We start from the raw sequence: 15,972 nt of genomic DNA on the forward strand, positions 1-15,972 counted from the left end.
AATATTCAGCCAATATAAGATTTAAAACAACCAAGGCAAACATCAGACTCTGAAGCTTCAAGTCCAACAACTCCAGCCAGTGACAAATCTCCAAGTCCAATAACTCTAACCAGCAACAAGCCTGTGGAGTTCCAACTCTACCCCTCTATCCAGTCTACCCACATTCCTAGAAATCTTCATCTGGGGCAGCAGCTTTTCTTAGCAGCCATCTCATGGTCCCAGCATCTCCACTGTTTCTCCACTGCAATCCACAGTTCATCCTCATGGCTCCATCTGGTCTCCATGCAGGCAATCCTGCTTCACACTGCCCATGGCCATTTCCAAAACTTAAGACTGTGTTGCAAACTCAATGATCCTCTCTTTCCTGCATTTCTTATACTCCACAATACCAAGTAGGGTGCCAATTTGTTGATCCATGGGGAAATAAAGCAGACTGAAGAACAGGACACTCCTTGAGCATTCAGGCCCCTTCAAAAGAGTCAACATTCTTTCTGTTGCCCCGGTGCAGGTCAGCTGGCACAATCTCAAAGGTTGTAATCTCTCAATTGCAGCTGAATGGGGAGTAATTCACCCAAAATTTCTTCTTTTTGTGCCATATCCCTCTGCTCAACACCCATTTATTTCTATGTAAAGCAACCCTGCACAACTTCTCAGCACACAGGCATACCAGCAAACTTTTCACACAAACTGCCTCTAGTCCAGTCCAAATAAAGCTCTTTCTCACCCTTCATAAGCCAGACTTCACAGTCCATAGTTCTTACTGCATTCTGAAGAGGATTCATTTCCACCAATTTAGGCAAACAACAGTCCATCAGACTGTACTTACAGCACTGCAAGGCATCTCTATGGGCTAAGGTTTCAAATCCTTCCACATTCCTCTTGAAAGTAAGCTCCAAAAGGCCAACACCACACAGTCAGTTTTCTAGCAGCAACCCCACCCCTCGGTTCCACTTTACTGTTTCAGTCAGGTTCTCATTGCTGGCAGAAATCACTCAACCAAGAGCAGCTTATGGGAGGGGGGTGTATTTTGGCTTACAGGCTCAAGGGGAAGCCCCATGATGGGAGATAAAACAATGGCATGAGCAAAGGTTGTATATCAACCCCTGGCCAACATCAGGTGGACAACAGCAACAAGAGAGCATGCCAAACACTGGCAAGGGGAAATGGGCTATAACATCCATAAGCCTGCCCCTAACAATATGCTGCCTCTAGAAGGCTATAATTCCCAAATTTCTATCATTTGGGAACCTAGTAATTCTTGCATCTTCCTGTACTCTAGATGCTGTAAACCAGACAAAGGAAGCAGAGTGCCATGGGGAGATGAGCAACAGGGAACATTGCTGGGGCCCCTTTTGCCATCCATAAAGGTGCAACAAATTTTCTGTTTGTCTGTCACATTATGAGTTATCTTCCAGCCCAATTCATTAACCATCTCTTTGAGATGGTAGATACACTCTATATGGACCATATGCTGCTCACTGTTAGTGTGGAAGACTAGGACACAGACAAAAATGCAAGGTCTTAATTTTCTTTTTTAAAGTTATTTTTTATTAACAACTTCCATGATTATTATTCCATGGTAATGCCCCCCCCACTTTCCCCTTTGAAACTCCATTCTCCATCATATCCCCTCCCCCTCTCAATCAGTCTCTCTTATTTTGATGTCATGATCTTTTCCTCCTATTATGATGGTCTTGTGTAGGTAGTGTCAGGCACTGTGAGGTCATGGATATCCAGGCCATTTTGTGTCTGGAGAGATAAAGGGAAGAGAAATTAAGGGAGGGGGGGTATTTAGTTTTCTTTTTAATCTCCTAAAATCTGCTGTTTTAAGATCCTGCCCATTCACCACTCAGAAGTGGCTAGTGAATTGCATTTAACTTCTTCATTTTCTGTTCTTTAAGTGACTGTCGAAATTCCATTTCTGCACATTCCCCCAAAGGGCAGTTTGGAACATGGAAGCTTGAGTGATTTATTAACTTCAGCTTTAATTCTGCAGTTTCAATGTTCATTACCTTTTGCCTTATTAAGTGTACCTTGTAAAATAAAAGAAAATGCCTTTAGAATTAGCTCTGGGCTTCCTTAGCTTTAGTTTGTACTCCTCCCCTAGCCCTGGCCTCAGGAAGACAGTCCTTTGAATGCCATTTAGAAAATTTAACTGTTAATTTGCAAATGCCCTATGTGGGGCTACAGAGAACTAACCACTTCTTCAGACCACACTATCATGCAAAGATATTTTTCTCAACTATGCTGTCTTCTCTCTCTCTCCCTTCCTCCATTCCTCCCTCCCTCCCCTTCTCCATTTCCTCCATCTCCTTCTAGTCATTCTTCTACCTGCTGAAAAGCAGATACATTCCTCCACTATCTCCAGTAACTCCTTCCACATGCATTTTCTCTTTATCATATTTTCACTACACATGTGGAGAGTTCCCTGAGGGGGGAATCCTGGAAGCTGATCTTCTCTTCAAAGGAAAATTTTCTGCTGTGTCTGCCTGTGACCATCACAAGGAACTTGGCATTTCTTGGCCTCAAGTTCAATAACTGTTAGAAAAGAGCCAGGCATGTTGGCACATGCCTTTAATCCCAGAATTTTGGAGACAGAGGTAGGAAGATCACCATGAGTTTGAGTCTACCCTGAGACTACATAGTGAATTCCATGTCAGCCTGGGCTAGAGTAAGACCCTACCTCAAAAAAAAAAAAAAAAAAAAAACAAGAAAGAAAAAAGAAAAGCTCCTGCCCTGTGTTCCTGCACAGTGTCGAAAAAATTACATGAGTAGAGCTGGGATTAACTCAGTATTAGAATGTTTGAATAGCACAAGAGACTGACTCTGGGTGTAATACCAAACATTGGGTGATGGGGTGGGGGACAAGGAAGCAAATTAATAGTGTAAAAATCCTCAATAAACAAGTTTGTTAAGAACCACTTGCAAGATATATAATAGCAATACCAATTAGTAATACCAGTGTGTGTAGGTCAGAACAGAACCATGAGGTATTGGACCTTTCCTTTCATCTTGTATGAGTAAGAGTCTTTGGGATTCTTCTAATTTATCTCCCATTGCCATAGACATGCTGGGATCACTGATATATGTGCCCCTTTGTGTCTGGTTTTATGTGGATGCTGGGTATCCAAACTCTGGTTATTAGACTTGAGGAATAATGAGGAATAACTACCTTAACCCAATGATCTATCTTCCCAGCCACATAGTAATTATTTTAATCTCATTAAAATTGTATATGGGGGCTTGAGAGATTGCTCAGCAGTTAAGGCACTTGCCTGCAGAGCCTAACAACCTGAGTTTGATTCCCCAGGACCCACATAAAGCCAGATACACAAAGTCCCACGTGCATCTGGAGTCTGTTTACAGCAGCTGGAGACTGGTGCAACTGTTCTCTCTGTCTCTTTTCTATATCTCTTCTACAGATAAATAAATATTTTTTTAATCCCAGCACTTGGGAGGCAGAGGTAGGAGGATAGCCATGAGTTAGAGGCCACCCTGAGATTACATAGTGAATTCCAGGTCAGCCTGGCCTATAGTGGAAAAAGAAAAAGAAAAAAATAGGTATGAAGCCAAGGACACTTATAAAGAAGCAGACTCCATAGGAAGGTGTTCTTTGCCAGTTACTAAGGTTCCTACTTGTGTAGAGAAAACATGGCCAGAACTTTGACAAATTTGTAGAATGAAATATTGGAATTTAAAGTCAAGTCTTTTCCACCAACATCTTTTTTCTCACACAATGGTGAGCCACAGTAAACTAGGAAGGAAGCTTCATCCTGTTCTATGACCCAACTCATGGTACATCAGGGCCACTATCTAGATGGCATAGAATAAAAGCTAATAGGTGTCTTTGGATAGTGGACATATCAGAGATTGTTCAAGATACCCTGGATTTGAGGTGTTATGAAAATACAATCAGGCTTGATATTGGGTCTTTGAAGATGGAGCCCATTAATTAGACAGAATCCTCTAACTTTGAGTTCACTTTGTCCACTTGAGAAGCAAAAGATCTATTCAATATTTAGTGGTGACTGAACATGAACAAGCTCTATCTGTGAATTTTGTGTTTGTGTGTGTGCATATGTTGTGTACATATGTGCATATATGTTTGTATGTGAGCATGTGCACACATGCACCTGAGCATGTGGAAGCCAGAAGACAACCTTGAGGGTCATCCTCAGAAAGAACACCCGCCTATTCTTGAGAGAGGGTCTCTCATTGGCCTGGAATCCACCAATTCGGCTAGACTAACTAGCTTGCAAGTGACAGGGATCCTCCTCTCTCCGTCTCCTTAGCTCTAGAATTACAGCTGTGCATTACCATGCCTAGGGTTGTATAAGGATCCTGAGAGTTGCACTCAAGTCCTCATTGTTTGTAAGGAAGGTACTTTACTCGCTTATCTATCTTCCCCACCAATGTTTATAGATTCTTGAGGCTGAGAAGAAGGTAGATCATGACGTATAGCAGAACATGCACCTTCTCATGCTTGCTAATATCCTACCTTAAAAATCAGGAATTAGGACGGATGAGAAGGCAAAGTAGATAAAGCACATGCCTTGCAAGTGTGAGTACCTGAGTGCAGATCCCTAAAATCATACAAAGCCAGATGCTGTTGAAAGTGTGTATACCTGTAACAAAAAGGGAATCAGAGATAGAAAAGTCTCTGGGAACTCAGGTGCCAGATCTCCTGATTAATGGACTTTTTGAAAATGAGAAACCCTACCTCAAACTAAGGGGAAGGCAAAGACTAATACCTGAGGCTTCCTTTGGACTTCCACACACATGTTGTGTGCACTCCATACACACACACACACACACACAGCCCCTGCAAAGTCATGAAATGAAGAATCAATGAGATGACAAAAACAATCTGGGGGTCTTCTGTCATAATAACTGTATAATAGCAATGTGCTTAATGCAGTTGTATTATATATTTTAAATGATGTGTGAATTTTGTTCTACATATTTTGCTCTATTTTTAAAGATGATATTTAGGCATTTAAGTTCCATATGTAAAAATATCAATTCTTCTAAAATAATCATATAAATGAAAACTGTGAGTCATAATATAAATGACCAAATAGGTTATTTGTGCTGTTCTCTTGTGCATGTATTTCATTTAAACATCACAAAGAAATGGAAAAATGAACTGTATGCATATCTAATTGCAATTTTTCCCCCTGTAAAAATTAACAGTGAAATGGTTGGAGACCCAGGCAGGGATGCAAAACAAAAAAAGCAGGAGATTTGGAATAAGACAACTTTAAAATTGAACCTTAGGCCAATTTCTAACTAATTTGATCATTGGAAGGTTTCTTTTCCTTCCCCATTTCTCCATCTACACTCCTATGTTTTATCATTAAAATTATGATAACATTAAAAATATGGAAAGTGCTTACTTAGTGACTGGCCTCAAATCATGATGACAATATTTCAATGAAAGCCTTTACTTTTAAGAGGAGATGGTCAGTTATCTCCTCATCTTCAGTGGTTGTGAATGTTTTGACTACTGCAACTTCATTGTTACTATCTTTATGAAGCCTCAGGTATTATGTCTTCTGCTTGGCTCAGACTGCCTTATTCATAAAATTTAGCCAAGTATGCCTGATGGGGAGCAGAACTCCTTAAAGAATAATGTTTAGTATTTCTGAGAAATACAACACCAGACAGAGGTTTGTCAGGTCAATGTCTTTCCAGCAGCCTGGGTGGAAAGAATTTGACCACTTCTGCTGAGAGTACTTAGGCTCACCAGGTCTCCATTTCCCTACAGACATTTGTAGGAAACAGAAACACAGACAGCGTGGTGCATCACAAGCTGCTGCACTCTGTGAGAGCTCGCTTTGTTCGCTTCGTGCCACTGGAGTGGAACCCTAGAGGAAACATTGGCATGAGAGTGGAGATCTATGGATGCTCCTACAGTAAGTACCACGCATACTGTGCCACAGCGTTGTGTGTGGGTGAGCCATGCTGTCCACAGATGGATATACATTGACAATGACACTCATCTCATCCTAGTTATTCCTATATTTTAAGTAACTTACATACACATATTTGAAAATGTGAATGTCAACCTTGAAATAGAAAAATTCCACTTTTCTGTAGGGGTGAGGCAACCATGTGAGAAAACATCAATGAAGTTCAAAGATGAGAGCTCTTGCGGTTTGAGCGTCCACTTGTCCTAGAAATCAGAAATGGTTAAATTCGGGATTTTTTTTTCCAATAAGTGTGGGGATTTATTATGGAGATCTCTTACCCCACAACCACAAGAGGGAGAAATATGGCTCCCGTGGGCTGGGGAGATGGCTTAGAGGTTAAAGTACTTTCCTGTGAAGCCTAAGGACTCATGTTCAACTCTCCAGTTCTCACCTAAGCTAGACACACAAAATGACACAGGTGTGCAAGGTCATACATGTGCACAAGGGGGTACACATGTCTGGAGTTCGATTGAAGTATCTGGGGACCCTGGCACACCATTTTTTTCTCTCCCTTGCTCTTTCATATTAAAAAAAAAAATGGCCAGTCTGTGGGCTTGCCTAAAAAAGAAACAAACAAAAAAAAGCTGTCCTATTTATTCCAGAAGAGTAGGGACATTGCCATTGCCATCCAGTGTGACTCACCCATTGCACTTCGCCAGCAAATACCAAATCCATCTATGAGACTGGTAGTAGTTGATGCTGAATTTGAGAGTAGGGCTTCATCTTGCATATATCTGAGGCTATGAACATGGATAGAGCTGAAGATGGCTGGAACAGGTGAATGTTATGGATGGAAGGTTTCCATTCCTATGACTCTCCCTTGCAGTCATACAAAACGCTTCAGTCTGCATCACCATAGATTGATTTTCTGCCTTAAGCAATGACTTTTTCCTTTATGTTTTAACACCAAATGATTGGTGATTAGTGACCTCCTTCGGTGGGCACATTTTTATTTAACGTGGCTTAGTAGATTTCCGGTTAGGGACACAGGAGGGAGGCGTATGACACACTTGTCTTATGAATCATAATAACATCGAAGTAGCACTTACCTTCAGCTCACTTGAGGTGAGCTGTACAATGCATTTTCTAGTCTCGTGTCATGCACTCTGAACTGAGATTGCTGGGAATGAGGACACAAAAAAGCAAATGTTAACTGTTCTTTAGATAAGCTGTGGGCCCGGATATATCTTTTAGAGGAGACTTACTGGTACAATGACTGTAATTATCTTGAACAAGTGATAGACACTGAAATCAAGATAGTTTTCTTTTGTAAGTGGTCAGTGAGGGGTACCATCCTAAGGGAACATAGATGCCAACCTGCCCTATAAGATAAAAGTGGGGATGACAGAAGTTGTCATCCCTTAACCCTTCTATACCTCACTGCAGCCTGAAGAAACTAGATTGAGTTGCTACCCATCTCCTAAGTGATTGTACAGTCTTAATTCTGAAGGGACCATTAAACTTAGTGGTCATTGAAGGAAAAACCCTACCTCCTATATTCCTGGTAACATTAGAAAAGAAAGAGATATTTCCTCCTGACCACAGGAACAAAGTACTCTGCTCCTGGGAGTCTGTCAATCACTCACCTGGTCAAGAGACCATCTACTGATGTTGAGGGGACCTTCCTTATCTCAGAAACATTTCTGTGAACTAGACATATGGGAAAGAGACTCAGCAGTCAGGGGTGATCCACTGATCTTTCTTTCCTTCTCTTTATGCCCAGAATCAGATGTTGCTGACTTCGATGGCAGGAGCTCTCTGCTCTACAGGTTCAACCAGAAGCTCATGAGCACTCTCAAAGACATGGTCTCTCTCAAATTCAAGAGCGTGCAAGGAGATGGGGTCCTGTTCCATGGAGAAGGGCAGCGTGGGGACCGCATCATGCTGGAGCTGCAGCAGGGCAGGCTGGCTCTGTACCTCAGCTTGGGTAGGTCGGGCTCTGTCTGTGATCCTCCGTGGTGCACAGTAGAGAGCTGCTATATGGTTGGTCACATTCATGGTGGGGGGATGCTTCCAGTGAGCCAGATATGCACTGAAGTGCTGTGTGATACATTTCCTTTACCTGCACGGGAGAGAAAAAAGCAGCACTGTGTTGTCAAATTCTTATACCGGAGACGTAACTCTATAGAAGACAATATTGCTATATAGGGAGAGTTATTAGCTAATTTGTAGGTGATGATTTGTTATATATTTATCTGTTTTTTAAAGCAATTCAAGCTCTAAAGTAACTTTAAAAAGCTTAAATGCACACTTACTATAATAAGCTAGATCATAATTGAGTCTCTTGGGAATATTTATGAAAAGTGTAAAAATAAATGGATGAGAAAACATTTCATTTTTTTTTTCATTCTTAGTAGAAGAATGTGAATGGTAAAGAAGAAAGTTTAGAGGACTTTCTTTTCTCTTGTGAAATGAAACCTTGCTTTTTTGTAAAAGTGGCTTGGCTATGCCAGGGTGAGTCCCAAACTTGTAAAATGCCAGTAATTTAGATTAGAACATCTTCCTGTTTCCCTGTTGTTAGGATTTTGGTGTCCTCCTGTGAGTGGGTTTCTATCTTGGCTTGCCTCAGTGCAGGAAAAGGTATATTCATCTATTTAACTGCTTATACTAGGAACAAAGGGAGAGTGTCTCATATGTCTTTAAATGGAAGGAAGGAAGGAAGGAAGGAAGGAAGGAAGGAAGGAAGGAAGGAAGGAAGGAAGGAAGAAAGGAAGAAAGGAAGGGAAGGAAAGGAAAAAAGGTCGGAAGAATAAAAGGGAGGACGAGTAGGTTACAAAAGTCAGGGACAGAGTTCCTAAAGATGCAGAGAAAACCAAACAAGCTGTTCTATAGAGAAAAAGAAAAAAGAAAAAAAAGTAAGTAAGTAGCAGATTTATAAGAGAATATCACCCTGCTTTCTAATTAATATTTATTAATCTTAAGAGAGGGAAGAAGTTTATTTTTTAGTATTTACTATCAGATAGAAAGAAGGAAAGACATAGTAGAATGTAAGTCAAAACCTCAAATACATAGGAGAATAAATGCAATCAGAGAGGAGTATATTTTGCAATCTAGAGGAAAGAAATATCAGTCAAAATGTCTGCAGACTCACCCTGTGGTGGTTTGAATATGAAATGTCCCTTGCAGCCCCATGAATTTGTGATTAAGCCTCAAATCAATCCCTAGGTGGAGCCTTTGGGTGGTGGAGCATTGCTGGAGGGGATGTATTGCTGGGGGTGGGCCTGGGGGCTGTTTAGTTCAGCCCTGCTTGGCGTTATATAGCCAGTTCATTCAGACTACATTCACCGTGTGCTCTCTCTCGTGCTGTACTTTCCCTGCCACAATGAAGCTTTCCCTCAAAACTTTAGGCTTGAAATAAAATCCTTTTCTCCTTTACTCTGCTTCTGGTTGGGTGTTTTGTTTCAGCCACAAGAAGGTATCTGCAGCCCATCCCAGAGGGAGCAGTGTGATGCTTTATTCTGTGTCAATCCCAAGGATCTTCTTGGCCTCCATGATGACTATGGGGAAGAATGATTGAATGGATCTATTGAATCCAAGTTGAACTCATGTAACTCACATGTAACACATTAGATGGGTAAAAACTGCTTGTAGACATGTGCAGTGCTCTGTTGGTTTTTCCAAGTGATGCTGTGGTGAGTTTCTAATTGACATCTGCGTAGGTACCTATTCTATAATCATTGAGGAATTAACAGTTCTATAGTGAAATTTATCAGCAGATGCCCTTGGCTAACTTCTCAAAATAGAACATGATTTTCTGGAGAGGAGGGATCTATCACATTGTTGAAAGCTCCCAGAATGCTATTTGTATTTCTAGGAAATGTATGTGTGTAGCCCAAGCTAAGTAGAATCCCAGATTGCTAAACTATCCTTATGCTTTTCTGTCTCAAGATGCTAATGAACAAAATTGGAGGAATTCTTCTGTGCTCTTAGAAGAAACCTTAACTTGTATACTATAATAGAAACCTGTGATCATTAAAGGAGATTTTCAACACAACAATATACTGAGTAGTAAATAACAGAAATAAAACACAAAAGCATCAGAACAAAGAAGAACAAAAACATGTCAAAATTTGGACTGGAGAGATGGCTTAGTGGTTAAGGCATTTACCTGTGAAGCCTAAGGACCCAAGTTTGACTCCCCAGGTCCTATGTAAGTCAGATGCACAGGGTGGCACATGCATCTGGAGTTCGTTTGCAATGGCCAGAGGCCCTAATGTGCCCATTCTCTCCCCCACCCTCTCTCTCTCTCTGTCTCTAATAAATAAAAATAAAAACTTTAAGAAAAGATGTCACAACTCATATACAGATAATATCCTAAATACAAATTGGTTGAAAAATAAGTAAATAAAGATATAATAGCTTGAAAAATAAATAAAAATGAAGAGATCTCCAACTCCAGACATATTAAGAGATTCATGTGTTTAAATGACTCAACTGTAAATTTTATCTATCAAGCTGTGGGAAAGTAACACATGAATTACTAGCAGTCAGCCTTCATGAGGATAATTGGTCAGTGAAAATCATGTTCTTACACAGTTGTCAAAGCAGCACATCTTCAGTGTAAATCTGAACTCATCATTTCTGATTTATCAGTTCACCCATTCCTCCCATTCCTTAAACACATGGTATTAACACAGTAACCTCACACAGAGGGAGACACTTTTTTTTTTTTACATTTTGCTAAGATTGAGACAAATCCTGTGGGGTAGTAGAGATTATCTTTTTAGTGGCAAGACATGGTACCATAGGCACTCAACGGTGGCAGCTGGAAAGGTATATACTGCTATTCCCCTTTTCCTTTGCACAAACAAACTCAATGTGACCACTGTCTCTTCTTGACTGATTCCAGTTTTTTACTTCCTGCCCCATCAGCTCATGATATGCTTTATCCACTAATGACACCTCTAGAACATGTACTGTTTCTAATTATGAGCTCCTGTCTTTTCAATCTTATTCCTGTGGCCTAAGTAATAGAGTTCCTGTCATGGTTGAACTGCCTGTTTTCTGAAATCATTCCCTTAAATGCCTGGGTGTGTGCATCATTTAAGCTAGAATCTCACTCTGGAATCTGTGGCCAAAGCCTGTGTGTTACTCCTTCACAATTCCCACTTTGCTATGGGCTATGGAAGCCAGGCATGCATTACCTTTAGAAGAGCAGGCTGGCCTTGCTAGCAAACCTTATGGTACTCTAAGCTGTTCTTGGGCAGGATTCCAAGGTGTCCTTGGCTCAGACATCGTCCTATCTTCCTCCCCTTCACAGATGATGGCAAAGCTCGGCCTAGCAACAACCCACCCTTGGCCACTCTGGGCAGCCTCCTGGATGACCAGCACTGGCATTCAGTCCTTATTGAGCGGGCTGGCAAGCAGGTGAACTTTACGGTGGACAGACACATGTACCACTTCCGGACCAAGGGTGAAGCAGACACCTTGGACATCGACTATGAGGTGAGTCCACTCTCTCTTCAGGGCCTCAGGAGCAGTAAGGACATCTGTAGCAAAGCCTGAGACAGAAGGCATAGGCACAAAGGAGCTCTCACTGTGGCTAATCTCTCGCCATTTATGCTGGCTGGTCTATCAGAGGAGGAATCTCAGAAGGAACTGAGCAGTGAGGTGACGAATACCATTACCACAGGCTGGGTGACCCATGATGAATCAGTTGTAAATATTAAAATCAACAGTTCTCCCTTTGGCTGTGTGTGTGTCTATTTGTGTATGAATGAATGTATATATATATGTGTATATATACATATATATATATATATATGCATATATATATATATATACATATATATATATATATGCCTATGTGTATTTTTGTATATATGTGGACATATATTTGTTTATGTGTGTATGTGCATGTTTGCATGTGAGTGCTTCTGTGAATACATGTGTGCATGTAGACATGTATTTGTGTGTAAGTGTGTATACACAGGAATGTATGAGTGTATAAGTGCATGCATATGAGATATGTGCATGTATGAGTATGCACTTATAGATATATGTATGCATTTATACTGCATGTGTGTATTTATTTATGTGTGTGTTTGCATTATTGTGTTACGTGCTTGTATGTTTTAGCATTTGTGTACATATGTGCATGTGTGTGTGCAGGTATGCAGTGTGTATGTGCATGAATGTGTACATGCTGGTAGTTTCCTTGTGTTGTCATGTCTCTTATCTTATCTATATATAGTTATTATATATATATATATATATATGGCTTCTTTAAAAGACCCTGCAGTTAGCTGGGGTAATAAAAATATAGAGAGAATTAACAAAATTTCCAAAATTCTATGTTGAGTGTCTTACCTTCATGTCCATGCAGACTTTGGCTGATAGGCTAGGTGTGTTCTTCTTCCCTGTGCCCTCATGGAAGGGGCACTGTGGGATGCCTGTCTTCACAATACAAAGGAAGGTGCTCAGAGCTCTGCACACTGGCATCCAGAAGCCAGGCCTCTTCACTAGCTCAGCTGGTGAAGTATACAGCATGCCACTGCTGACCTCAGGCTTCTCTGGGGGCTGAGGAAGGATACAGAAAGAATATCCTACAAAGAAAATGGAGAAAGTCTTCTGCAAGGAGCCCCAGCTATGTGTGGAAAGAGGAACAGAATTAGCCTAATTGGCACTTCATGCCAAAGAGTATTATTTGTGGAGTTTAAAACAATATCACCATTATATGAAAGTTCTTTCAGTTCCAGGTGCCTTCCTGGTAAACATGCCAATTATGAAAAGTCAAGTTACATAAACTTTATTGAATAAGTTAACTATTACTTGAGATAGTTTAGAGGTATAAACACATGAATTTTTAATTATTTCACTGTATAACTACCCATTACCTGTCTAAGTGCACTTCTGGAGATTTACTCCCCTTCTGTTGGTGAGAGGAGGTACCCAGCACTGGGCTGGGGTAGCATATCTTTCCCCAAGGCCGTCTTCAGTGATACCTAGAAATGCCTAGGAAGAAGTATTTATACCTAAGATGATGACACTTGCAATAAGTCAAGGTTTTATTATTATTCTGTGGATTCTCTAGACCAAGGGTGAGCTATATCTAGTTTGAAGCACATTTTCCTATGTATTACTGTGTGAGATTAGTCTTTTCATTCTTGTGTGTGTGTGTGTGTGTATTCTACTACCAGAGCTTTTCACATGGTATGCAGACAGTCTATGAGTAAATTAGATCCCTAATCCTTTATTCAGTTGCTTTATTTTATTTTAACTTTTTATTTTTATGTCTTTTTGACTCAAGATCTATGTAGCCCAGTCTTTGGCTTCAAGCTGCTGGGCCTAGATGACATTGAACTTTCTATCTTCCTGTCTCTGCCTCCAGAATGATGGGATCACAGGCATGCACTGCCATGCTTGGTTTATGTAGTAGTAGAGATTGAACCAAACTATGGGCTTTCCACATGTAAGGCAAGCCTTCTACCAAATGAACCACATTCCAGCCCCCATTCTTTTGTGACTTTTTTTTTTTTTAAATTTTGGGGCAAAGCCTGCTAAATTACCCAGGCAGGCTTTGAACGTGAGATCCTCCTAGGCAACCAGATCTGGCTAATTTTTATATTCTTAAAAGTTTGAAAAACAGGGCTGGAGGGATGGCGTAGCAGTTAAGGCACTTGCCTGCAAAGCTAAAGAACCCAGATTCCATTCCCAGGACCCACATTAGCCAGATGCACAAGGGGGTGCACATGTCTGGAGTTCATTTGCAGTGGTTGGAGGCCCTGGCATGTCCATTCTCTCTTTCTCTCTCTCTCTCCCTCTTTCTCTATCAAATAAATAACTAATTTTTTAAAGTTTGGAAAATAATAAAGAAATGAAAAAAATGCATGACCGAGAACTTGATTACAGTTAAAAGTATATAAAAAAATCATCAGGGGCTAGAGAGATAGATTTCTCAGTGGTTAAAGAACTTGCCTACAAAGCCTAATGACCTGAGTACAATTCCCCAATATCCATGTAAATCCAGATACACACAGTGGCATGCATCTGCAGTTTACTTGCAGTGGCTGCAGTCTCCTAACATGCCTATTTTCTGTCTGTCCCACGTCTCTCTATCTCTCTGTCTGCTTGGAAAGAAATAAGAAAACAGAAAGAAAAAAAAAAGAAAGGGAGGGAAGGAGAGCAGAGAGAAAGAAAAAGAGAAGAGAAAAAGAGAGGGGGGAGGGAGGAAGGAAGGAATCAAAATAGAAGAGGGACTACTTAGAAAGAAGGTATTCGGAGGGGATCAGATTACTTCATGTTCATGTATGAAAACCACAGAAACGTTTAGAAAAAAATCCCAAAACTTCCAAAGCATCCTATATGACATGAATCAATGGACCATACCAGAATATAGAACAATGGTTATAGTGTATTTCGTCATTAGTAAATTATGTGTTTCTCATTATTTAAACAGAAGAAATATTGTGTATGTGACGCACACATGCCCCAGCACTGATATGTATGTCTGCATATGATTGTGTGTGTGTGATTGTGTGTATGTGTCCCATAAGACAGCAAGGTTGTAAACCATCAGCAGCACATACCTGAGAGTCAGAGATGAGCCTCTACAGAAACTTTAAATAACGGGATCACAGAACTGAGTAGTTATTTTCAGGATACTACTATGACAAGTTTTATGTTTTCAGGCGAGCAAGTCTAAATACTTGGTTCAGAACTCTGCCCTAGTTAGCAATCCTGGAAGCTTGTTAAGCAAAAACTATTCAGACCTCACCCAGATTCACTGAACTAGAAACTCTGGGAGGCAGTCCAGCATTCCAGACCTTGAAGCCCTCCAGACAATTCTAATGTCCCCTAATACCCAAGGAACACTGTCTCAGCTGTGGCTCTGTGGTGTGTTAGCCCAGCCTCTTATTATTTGCTTTTGATCAGATATTTTATGCCATAAATGCAAAGGAACTTCAATACCTCTCTATAGTCTCTTGTGTAAAGAAGCTGTATGAAATCTGTGTTGTTGAAATGAATGTCAGCCTTTGGGAAAATTAAACTCAATGATGTCACTCAATTTATAAAGTTGGAGCCAGTTTCTTTTTATTGAGAATATGTTTTGTATGGGCACGTCATGTGTTAGTATCATCATTTACTTTCCTCCCTGCTATCACTCCACTGAAGGCCCACCTCAGTGGGGTTGCTATTTATTCCCCATGAGATTGTGGGTTATGCATTGTGAAAGCAGAAGCCAGTCATTGAGGTGGGGGATGCCTCTGGGTAGTCCCTCCTGACCTGTGGGAGCCAGTTTCTTCATAGTATGTACAGGAGTCTTGGTGCCTTATTTAAAAAAATGCTCCTTAGGAAAGAAATACCGTGAAATATTTTATAACATTATAACATTAGCTTTAGGAGGCTCAAGATTTTTAAAGATTGTGTGACCAGGTTGCTCTGGTGTTCATTAAGAATAACACATTGAGGAACAGTGGTAAATTATACTGTAGTATACTTCACTTTAAGATGATTTATGTCTCAGGAGGAAGTTCTAGTCTTGAAGATTCACCTCAAAAAGGATGGTACAAGGTACCCGGGTGGGGGGTGAAAGTCTGTGTTCTAGTTGCTTCCCTCTCCCACTAACTTGCTACATAAAGTTGAAAGACTGAAATGCTCAATTTCACTCAGCCAAAACACAATCACGACAGCTGTTGGAACAAGGCATCTGTATCTAAGGTGCGCTCCATCTGGTCTGCCAGCAGGAAGGAGGACTGAGATCCCATCCTTGGCTCTCATGATTGGCGATCATAGCATTCTTTGCTGCTTTAAAGTCGTCTAGCAGCACTTTTTTTTTTTGTATCAAAGATTATTATCTTTGTGTGTGTTGTGTTTGTACCACGTGTTCATGTGTGAAGGCTGACATGGGCATGTATATGTGGAGGCCAGAGGACAACTACAGGTGATTTTAGGAATGCCATCTACTTGTTTTAAGACAGGGTATCTCACTGTCCTGGAGCTTACCAGTTTAGACTGTGGTACTAGGCAAGTTCTATGGATCTGTCTGTCTCCTTTCCCC

General features: G+C 40.7%; 1 protein-coding gene across 2 annotated transcripts in view; it reads left to right on the top strand.

Annotated features, from left to right (window-relative positions):
* Positions 1-15,972, top strand: part of LOC101613057 (contactin-associated protein-like 5) — a 408,379-nt gene that overhangs the window by 165,711 nt on the left and 226,696 nt on the right. For both annotated transcript variants that reach the window (XM_045151145.1, XM_045151146.1), the window contains 3 exons: positions 5,768-5,915; positions 7,696-7,899; positions 11,233-11,417. In XM_045151145.1, coding sequence (XP_045007080.1) covers positions 5,768-5,915; positions 7,696-7,899; positions 11,233-11,417 — 537 coding nt within the window. The remainder of the gene's footprint in view (positions 1-5,767; positions 5,916-7,695; positions 7,900-11,232; positions 11,418-15,972) is intronic.

Source organism: Jaculus jaculus, chromosome 5 (genome assembly GCF_020740685.1).
Source record: "Jaculus jaculus isolate mJacJac1 chromosome 5, mJacJac1.mat.Y.cur, whole genome shotgun sequence".
NCBI lineage: Eukaryota > Metazoa > Chordata > Mammalia > Rodentia > Dipodidae > Jaculus > Jaculus jaculus.